Source organism: Barbatula barbatula (assembly GCF_947034865.1).
Source record: "Barbatula barbatula genome assembly, chromosome: 22".
Classification (NCBI taxonomy): Eukaryota; Metazoa; Chordata; class Actinopteri; order Cypriniformes; family Nemacheilidae; genus Barbatula; species Barbatula barbatula.
The window spans coordinates 5,222,251-5,232,324 of record NC_136785.1 but is presented as its reverse complement, the minus strand read 5'-3'; the positions used below and the strand labels follow the sequence as shown (position 1 = coordinate 5,232,324).

Below are 10,074 nucleotides of genomic sequence, written 5' to 3'. Positions count from 1 at the left end.
AATTTTTTGTCCCACTATATTCTGGGATTGTCTTCTCTGCTCTCTCTGCACACATGTGCTCCTGCCTTTAGTGAAAACAAGGTATCTAAGGAGGCAGCATGATAAAGTTCCTTGCAGCCTTTGTTTACAGAGCAAATGGTGCAAATGTATATCTGAGATGTTTTTGTGTGTTAGTAAATCACTTTGCAACATAATCAATGCCAGCAAGAGATCATATCTGTTTAGTGAAGTCACAACCTGCACGGGCCCCATTTGAAAACTGGTTCTGCCAGCACTGCAGGAAATGTAATTATATTTATATATTTCCTTGTATGGCTGTTAGTAAGCAACTCAAGAGCGAACGTGAGTGACCTAGAAATGACTTTACAAAAGGTTTGTAAGACAGATTTATGTAAGTCTGGAATGTCTGAGTGAGAGAACGTGGTAATGTTGAGAATGTACTGAGGTTGCGAGTTCACCCAAAAATATAAATTCATTTACTCTTTTCATTTCAAACCTGTATGACTTTCTTTCTTTGCAAAACACAAAATAACATGTTTTGAATTATGTTGTTAACTGGCACCCATTCACTTGCATTGATATGGTTGTCGCTCCTCCTCTTATCCTCCCGATCTCCTCCGTGATACGACACCTCGAATCCTGGCTCTCGTCCCGCCTACCTCACTACGGGATGTGTTGTGTGGAAGAAAGAAAGAAAGTAATACAGGTTTGACATGACAAGAGGGTGAGAAAATGATGACAGAAATTTTGACTTTTGGGTGAAATATCCCTAAACTATTCGTCAGTCCAAATAATGAAACGTTTAATGGAAGATCAAAGGCAATTTATTTGTGATACAGAATGTTGAGTAGATTTGCATACATACAACAAATGCGAAACAAACATATTGTTTAATAGATTTGAATTAGAATTGAGAATAAATAATATATTTCATTTGGAGAGAAATTTCCAGCTTGATTCCAACATTTAAAATATATATGATAATGTCTATAGATAACTGGGTTGACAATATTAAACATTATTTAAAAATAAAAATTCAGTATTTATCATTAAAGTGTGTCCTATATTTGTTTAAAGCTTCATTCTAGCAATGTTAAATCAGATACATTTACAGTATTGCAAGACATATGCAGGAGTACAGTGATACAGTGAGCAGTAGTGAGTGCGTGCATATTCGCTGTCATCTCTCATGGAGCGATTTTATTATAGTCTCTTAAACTCATGGTGAAGTTACTGGAAAGTCCACGTTTTTTAAATTCGTCCTGGAGCTGAAACAAGATATTTAATGATATCTTTGAACAATACATCAATCAAATGAAGGTAAGACTTTACATTAATGTGCTATGTGTTCACAATTTGTTAATGCATTAGCTAACATGAACAGTTCTACAGAATTTATAAATCGTAGTTCATGTTTATTTCAGCATGTATGAAACATTTTAAATATCTGTCAACATTAGTTAGTGCACCATGAACAAACATGAATAACTCTATTGAAGTTAACGACATCAGCAAGGATTCATAACCGCGGAAAAACTTGAAACTTCATTGTTAGCTCATGTTTGCTAACGCAATTACTACTGTTAACAAATAGCATCATATTGTAAAGCGTTACCGAAATGTTTTATCTACATTATTCATGTTCTGTGAAACAAAAATAAATATGTAAATCATAACAGGTGATTGTTTCCCATTGACAGGAAATTACTCACTTTTATAATCACAAGTTCTTCAATCCGAGACTTTGACAGATTTTCTTCACTTGTGACTTGCAGTCTGATTCCCATCACTGATCAGTAAAAAACATTACGTGTAAATGCAATACACATATTTCACACAGATTCAAACAGTTAAAAGCTATTTGCATTGTTAAACACACATTTTGGAAAATTAAAGAACAATAAACATACCATAGTTATCTGAAGGTGTTGGTTATTATCATCGTGTTGACCAGACAAAAACGGAAGACAAAGTTAATGTTAACATAATAGTTACAAAAAAGAAATAATAACAAAATTCTCATTATAATAATTTACAGTAAATTAAATTCTTAAAGAAGCAGGATCTCACCCCCGTAGCAGAAGAAAGGCAAACGCTCAAAGCAGCTCTCATCTGTCCACTGGCCAAAAGATTGTAAAGACACTGCGGTACAGTGTTGAGCTCCCTGAAGTCCTTGGACATTTAAACCATTATCTGGTTCGGGAGGAACATATGAAGTCTCTGGCAGCCAGTATGTGAAAGAAGAGTTGCTCTGATCTGCCCACACTCTGTTTCTATACAGACCAATCCACCCAGAATAACCATTAGAATAAGTAACGTTCATTATCTGTTGATGTTCTGTCTCATTTCTCACGATGGCCAGGTCTGTGTAGAACTGTCTGCAGTATCTCTGAGCTTCACTCCAGGTCTGGGGCTGATTTACCCAAATATACCTCTGGGAGGTGTTTTCTCTTCCTACAATACAACAAGGTTTAGTCAATTTCACTTAGTCAATTCATCAAACAATTTAAAGAATACTGCAGGATTAAAAGTTTTGGTTTAAAGATGCTTCAAGCCTTGATTCATTACACATGTTTGTGCATTATTAAAAAAAGTATTTATTTAGATGGAGAGTCTTACCATCATAGCAAACAAATGGGATATTTCTGTCACATGATGAATCAAGCCAGCTTCCATCATTCGACAAAAAAACACACCATTCATTTCCACAATAGTTGTCTGGTTCATGAAGCCAGTTTCTGAATTCTCTCTCTCCTTCCTGATAGAAATCATCATCATCCAGTGACCATCTCCAGCTGTTCAGATCATCATACAGTCCAATCCAGGCTAAACCGTTGTAACTCCCATTTACTGTGTTCATCACACTGTTCATCTCTGTCATGTTATCAATGGTGGCCAGATCAATGTAATTCTGTCTGCAGTATCTTTGAGCTTCAGACCAGGTCTTATTCTCAGATATAAAGTGATACAGAGGAGAAGATGCCAAAGATGACCCTGTGAAAGAATCTTTGAATTTATATTATTTACCTATTTACTCTATAGTGCATTCACAAATCTGTTAGTCTTCAAATGGCATGGCCTAAATGTTTAGTCTATGTTTTGGATGGTTTACTCACGGTTATAGCACAGAAAGGGTAAAATATTATTGCAGTTTTCATCCGTCCATTTCCCAGCATCACTGAATGTCACAGCAGTGCAGTATTCATTGTCTCGAGCGTTATTCGGCTCTCCTGACCTCCAGTTACTGAATGTAGAGTTACTCTGATCTGACCAAGATCTAGTTCTGTACAGACCAATCCAAGCATTTCCATAATATTGTAATAAAGATATGATCCTCCCATTCTCAGTCTCATTCCTGATACTGACAAGATCTGTGTGATGTTCTCTGCAGTATCTCTGAGCTTCAGTCCAGTTTACGTAATTGTAAACAAACACAAAATTTGCACTGGCATTCTGTCTTCCTGTGGGAAACAACCTATGTATGTTAAAGATCTCATAGCATCATAGATGTTTTATTCTAACTGTTTAAAATACCAACAGCTTTTCTCACCATCATAGCAAACAAAGGGAAGTGAAGTGGAGCAATACTGTTCTCTCCATATGTTGTAATATGACATGGACACACAGAGACTCTGTCCATACCAGTTTCTTTGTTGCTGAACATACCAGCTATTAAAACCTCCTAACTTTGTGTTTCCCAGAGACCATCTCCAGATCTTTAGATCATCATACAGTCCAATCCATGCTGTACCAAAGTACATCCCTCGTACTGTTTTAATAAGTCTGTACATTTCCTCCATGTTATCAATGGTGGCCAGATTAATGTAATTCTGTCTGCAGTAACTCTGAGCGTCAGGCCAGGTCTTATTCACTGATATAAAGTGATATTGATGGGGACTGCATGAAGATTGTGTGCAGGTTCCTGTAAGTAAAAAAAGTGAAACCCAGGGGCCTCATGTTTAAACGTTGCGTACGCACAAAATGGGTATCAAATATGAGTATGCATTTTTCTACACACAAATCTGGATTTATACAAAAAAATAAGTGCGCACCGTAAGGATGCTCTAGAGCGTGTTACGGTGTGTGGACAGAACCCAAGCGCAGGCAGCGGTTTACTAAATAACAAAACCTTTATTAAAACAAAGACCCTCGATGGGGAAAATAAGAACACAAACAAGACTGAAAACTAAAACTACCCACAAGGGGGACAAAACAAACAAGGTCTTAAGAACAACAAACTATAAGTCCACAAACTGAGTCCAGGGAACAGGAACACGGGTAATCCAGACAGAGGGTAATGTGCAAAGTGTGCAAAATCCAAAATCCAAAATCCAAAATGAACCGACAAGAGACAGAGGAAAACTGGGGCTTGATAAGGGGAAACACTAACAAGGGCTGATGACACAGGGAGAGTGGCGGCAGGTGACATGGATAAAACACTAAGGGAAAGCTAACAGGAGGATTGCACGAGGCAGGTGAGGGGACTGAAACACTAAGGGAAAGATGGACCAGGGCTGGAGACAAGACTAACACTAATGGACTGCTAACAGGGAAACAAGGGGGCGGGGCTAAAGGACGTGACACCGGAGAGAGAGCATGGCTTCTCAAACCAAAACAATGCTCTTTCTCCACACAAAACACATGGGACTGACATGATCCTGCCACAAGACTCGAAAACCAAGACAAGGAGAGGCAGGATCATGACAGAGCCCCCGTCTTAAAGAACTCCTCCAGGAGTTCTTCAAGCTCGCACTAAACATGACAAGACAGACAGACAGGAGGACAGACACCATAAACACAGAACAGAACACACTAGGGGCAGGGCTGACATGACTAGAAAGGGATTGGGGTTGGACAATAAAATAAACATCAATGGGAAGGGGGGAGGTGGAATGGGTGGGACAAACTTGGGAACATAATAACTGGGTGGGGACTTAGGAGGGACAGGACCCTGCTTCCTAGAGCTGGGTGGAGGGGTGGGGTAGGAAGGCCTGGGCCTGGTAGGGATACCTCTCTTGGAGTGGGAGGAACTAGAAGGGGTAGGGCATGACAGGACGGCCGTAGTAGGGAACGGCTGGGGCAAGGCTGACTGGGTTGTAGGTTGGAGGGCCGCCTGGGGGACCGGCTGGGGCGCCGGCTGGGAAGGACTGGGTGCAGGACGGACCACCGGACTTGACGGGACCACCGGACTTGACGGGACCACCGGACTTGACGGGACCACCGGACTTGACGGGACCACCGGACTTGACGGGACCACCGGACTTGACGGGACCAACGGACTTGACACCTGGGCAGGGCTGGATACCCGCTGCTGGGCAGGACAGGATGGTGCCACTCTCCTCTGCTTCTTCCTCTTTGACCGGCTCACAGGACGTGTGGCCGGCTGCAGAGTAGCGGTGGGGGACCCCACTATCTCCATGCTGGAAGCGTCGGACGGGGAGTCCCACGACTCCCTCCGTCCACGCCTACCACGGAGGCTAGCTGGTGGTGGAGCAGAGGGTGAGGAGAGGCCTACGGCCCCGATTCTCAGGGAACGACTCTCTGGGATCGGAGGCAGGAGAGAGTGCGAAGCCGAGGGGCAGCTGGAGGCAAGACTGCTGACCAGTTGCTGAAAGGACCCCCGGATCAGCCTCTCCCGTTCCTCCAACGGTGGAGGCTTAACGAGGCCTGCCAGGAAGTAGGCATTCATGAGCGTCTCTGGCAGAAAACCCCGTCTTGCCACAGACGCTCGAGCATACTCACTCAGGGACCTCTCTCCCTGAGGCTGGAAAGGACCATCGCCCCGCTGTATTAAGTCAGCAGTCGACTGCCACCAATGCTGGTGGTCCTGGCTGGCAGAGGACTGCTCACGGTCCCTGGATGCCTGCTGGGTTCTCTGTGGTCGGTTCATTCTGTTACGGTGTGTGGACAGAACCCAAGCGCAGGCAGCGGTTTACTAAATAACAAAACCTTTATTAAAACAAAGACCCTCGATGGGGAAAATAAGAACACAAACAAGACTGAAAACTAAAACTACCCACAAGGGGGACAAAACAAACAAGGTCTTAAGAACAACAAACTATAAGTCCACAAACTGAGTCCAGGGAACAGGAACACGGGTAATCCAGACAGAGGGTAATGTGCAAAGTGTGCAAAATCCAAAATCCAAAATCCAAAATGAACCGACAAGAGACAGAGGAAAACTGGGGCTTGATAAGGGGAAACACTAACAAGGGCTGATGACACAGGGAGAGTGGCGGCAGGTGACATGGATAAAACACTAAGGGAACGCTAACAGGAGGATTGCACGAGGCAGGTGAGGGGACTGAAACACTAAGGGAAAGATGGACCAGGGCTGGAGACAAGACTAACACTAATGGACTGCTAACAGGGAAACAAGGGGGCGGGGCTAAAGGACGTGACACCGGAGAGAGAGCATGGCTTCTCAAACCAAAACAATGCTCTTTCTCCACACAAAACACGTGGGACTGACATGATCCTGCCACAAGACTCGAAAACCAAGACAAGGAGAGGCAGGATCATGACAGAGCGTGCATATACGTACTGTTTTACTAGTGTGACTGATGCAATAATATGGGAAGAATGATTATAAACTTTGCTTTCACTTTTATATACACATTTGATTAAATGTTCACATTAATGAGGTTAAGCACTCCAATTATATCTAAAAGTTAAACAAAAAGTATAAATACATTTGCAGTGCGTGCACTGCTTTAGAACTTTTGTCTTATGCTGCCGTTTTAATGGTTTAATGACATTGAGGAGTGCAAGCTTATAATTTCTCTTAAACTACATCGCAGAACTTGTGTTCTAAAAAATATGTAATATATATAAAAACCTTTCTAGCAAGAACAATGATAAACGGTGCGTATATGGTTGTGGACACTGCACGACTCAGTGGTAAAGCGGTCCGTTGGCGCATATCTTCAAAATGTTTTTTTGTACCATGACGTGGATGGAAATATGCATATAGAAATTATATGCAGATAACATTATGCATAGTTAAACTAGGCTTTGTAAGCTCTGTATATGGTTTAAAATGGCGGAGAAGATGTGGTGGAGATACACGTACGCATAGTCTTGCCGTGACTGGTAGTTATAAAGGGAATTATATGCAGGTCTGGCGTACGCAAGGTTTGATAAATCTGAAAACGGATGCAAAATTTTCATTTTGTGAGTGCAAACAGTTTAAGGATGAAATCGACGTAATTTTTATACATGAGGCCCCAGGACAAAAACATACAGACCAAAACAAAAATCTACAGTATCAAACATAAACTCACTGCTGTAGCAGATGAAGGGCATGTTGGATAAGCAGTTCTCATTTGTCCATCTTCCTGAATGTCTGAATGACACAGAAGTGCAGCGCTGCCTATACCACTGTTCATAAACATTATATCCATAATTTGGTTGCTCTTTTGAATATTGAATTTTTGGTCTCCAGTTGTGATTTTTTATATTTTGACCATTCGACCAAATCCTGTTCCTGGACAAACCGATCCAGACTCCACCACCTGTACTCTGTAGGATCTTCTGATTCTCTGTCTGGTCTCTCACATTGGCGAGATCTGAGTAATATTCTTTGCAGTGTCTCTGAGCGTCTGCCCAGCTTCTTCCGTCATAAACTCTGATGTAACTCTGTGTGATACTGTTCCCTAGATTATGAAATATTATAAATATACTCAGGACATCTCAGTTATAAAAAATTAGAAGCAAACACGACAAATTAAATGTTCTTACTATTATAGCAAACAAATGGCAAGGTATTGTCACATGATGAATCAAACCATTTGCCATCATAATTCATATAAACACACAGTTCATTTCCACCATAGTTGTTTGGTTCATGATACCAGTTTCTGAATTCTCTCTCTCCTTCCTGATAGAAATCATCATCATTCAGTGACCATCTCCAGCTGTAAACATCATCATACTGTCCAATCCAGGCTGATCCATTGTAACTCCCATTAACTGTGTTCATCACACTGTTCATCTCCGTCATGTTATCAATGGTTGCCAGATCAGTGTAATTCTGTCTGCAGTATCTCTGAGCTTCAGACCAGGTCTTATTCTCATATATAAAGTGATACAGAGGAGAAGATGCCAAAGATGACCCTGTAAAATATTAGATTTTATAATTATTTCACAATTATTCACTTAGTTTACTCTTAATTGCATTCACAAATCTCTTAATCTTGGAATGGCATGGCATACATTTGAGTCTGCGGTTTGGATGGTTTACTCACGGTTATAGCACAGAAAGGGTAAAGTATTATTGCAGTTTTCATCCGTCCATTTCCCAGCATCACTGAATGTCACAGCAGTGCAGTATTCATTGTCTCCAGCATTATTCGGCTCTCCTGACCTCCAGTTACTGAATGTAGAGTTACTCTGATCTGACCAAGATCTAGTTCTGTGCAGACCAATCCAAACATTCCCGTAATAGTAATTCCTGATTAAATATCGGATCTTCTGATTTTCAGCTTCATTTCTGACACTGACAAGGTCTGTGTGATGTTCTCTGCAGTATCTCTGAGCTTCAGTCCAGGTTTTGTATTGATTAACCAAAACATAACTAGCACTTGCATTTTGACTTCCTGAAAACATTAAACATTATTAAGTAGAGGGTTGTTTCATACAAAATGAGCTCTTATATTTAAATTGTGCTGTTTTATTTAAATTGCTCACCGTCAAAGCAAATAAAAAGAAATGTGTCATAGCATCTTGTTGCATACCATATCCCTCTGTACATGTACACACATAGACTCTGTCCTCCATAGTTCACTGGCTCTTGTTTATACCAGTTTCTGAACTGTTTCTGTTCCTGACTGAAGAAATCGCTGTCCTCTAGAGTCCATTTCCAAGTGTTCAGATCATCATAGAGTCCAATCCAGGCCAGATCAGTGGAGTTATAGTCATTCACCGTGTTGAGTAACTGCACCGTCTCTTGTTCATTTTCAATAACGGCCAGATCAGTGTATTTATCTCTACAGTAGCTCTGAGCTTCTGTCCATGTCTTGTTCTCATTCACAAAGATATACTGACGTGGAACACACAGGGTGCAGGTGATAAACCCTGTTTTAGGGACAGTTAAGGAACAAAATGAAATGTTTGTTTAGTTGTATTTTTATATGATATAAATAATTGTAAATTCAGCTTTGGCATTTTATGAAAATGTTGGGCTTACCTGATAAAAGAAGCAGTGGTAACATAGCTGTAAGAAAATATAGCATAATAAGAATGATATATATCTTTTTTTTTTTACTAAAATTTAACTTTTCTAAAAGGTGGCTATCAGTTTTCCTTTGGGATTGAAGGCTTGTCTCTGCTCCTTCTTGCTGGTGTAATTTTAGACTTTATTCATACCACCTTGTTTTATAAAGCCAAAATGTGGGTGGGGTATTTTCTGTTGGTCCTGGCATCACAAATCCTGTTTTATCACATAGTTCTGTTATCAGATGTACACTGTGTGAGTAGTAGAATAGGCTGTTATACAAATGTTATGCGTAACTCTTGGTTTAATTCTCTTTTCTTTATAGATTCATTTTTACAATTCAACAAGTGACGGTTCTTGTTTTGGTCTGCACATGTGTTACATTTGACAATATGTCAAAATATTCAAGATTATGTAAAAACATAGGTGTACAATCTTACAGGAGTGGTACACATTCGAGTATAAAATAGCAGTTATTTTACTGCATCAATACTAAACTGACTTCTAATAACCTTTTAAACATATTTTAAAGTGAGTTATTTATTTGGGAAATGGGTGGGAGTTGAACAGAAAAACAATTTAGTTAATTTACTTTACAACAGTATATTCATTATACAATTTTTAACAGTAACTTTGTTGAAAATGTAAATTATTACTTAAACAAGAACTTTATAAATATTTGCTAGCTGTCTTAGCTACACATGCACACACACACACACACAGGATCAGAAGAATCAACACTACACTATAACACTCTCATAACCAATCAGCAACAGATGTCAAAAACAAATGATTCAGGCCTAATATACTGTATATATATCATGCATGAATAAATATTAGTTATTAAATGTAGTGTTTAG

The 10,074-nt window shown here is 40.2% G+C and overlaps 1 protein-coding gene across 2 annotated transcripts; it reads right to left on the bottom strand.

The window, feature by feature from the left end:
* Positions 1-807: 807 nt before the first annotated feature.
* On the bottom strand, positions 808-9,339 carry LOC306910911 (macrophage mannose receptor 1-like). 2 transcript variants are annotated; one of them, XM_079485822.1, is made up of 11 exons: positions 9,188-9,339; positions 8,689-9,075; positions 8,247-8,597; positions 7,741-8,115; positions 7,284-7,655; positions 3,551-3,922; positions 3,117-3,461; positions 2,620-3,006; positions 2,071-2,454; positions 1,713-1,789; positions 808-1,268 (listed from the first exon to the last, which is right to left on the bottom strand). In XM_079485822.1, exons 1-11 carry the CDS (start codon positions 9,231-9,233, stop codon positions 1,188-1,190), a joined length of 3,177 nt encoding a protein of 1,058 aa, XP_079341948.1. In that variant the 5' UTR covers positions 9,234-9,339; the 3' UTR covers positions 808-1,187. The 2 variants fall into 2 exon arrangements, with proteins under 2 accessions (XP_079341948.1, XP_079341949.1); XM_079485823.1 differs by having other exon boundaries at positions 2,620-2,994.
* Positions 9,340-10,074: the final 735 nt, after the last annotated feature.

Bases quoted from the DNA above. Each gene is read 5' to 3' on its own strand.
- LOC306910911 (XM_079485822.1), bottom strand. From the start codon at position 9,233: ATGCTATATTTTCTTACAGCTATGTTACCACTGCTTCTTTTATCAG. The intron at 9,076-9,187 runs GTAAGCCCAACA...TCCCTAAAACAG, and splicing joins ACCACTGCTTCTTTTATCAG to GGTTTATCACCTGCACCCTG. The intron at 3,462-3,550 runs GTGAGAAAAGCT...TGTTTCCCACAG, and splicing joins TCCCTTTGTTTGCTATGATG to GAAGACAGAATGCCAGTGCA.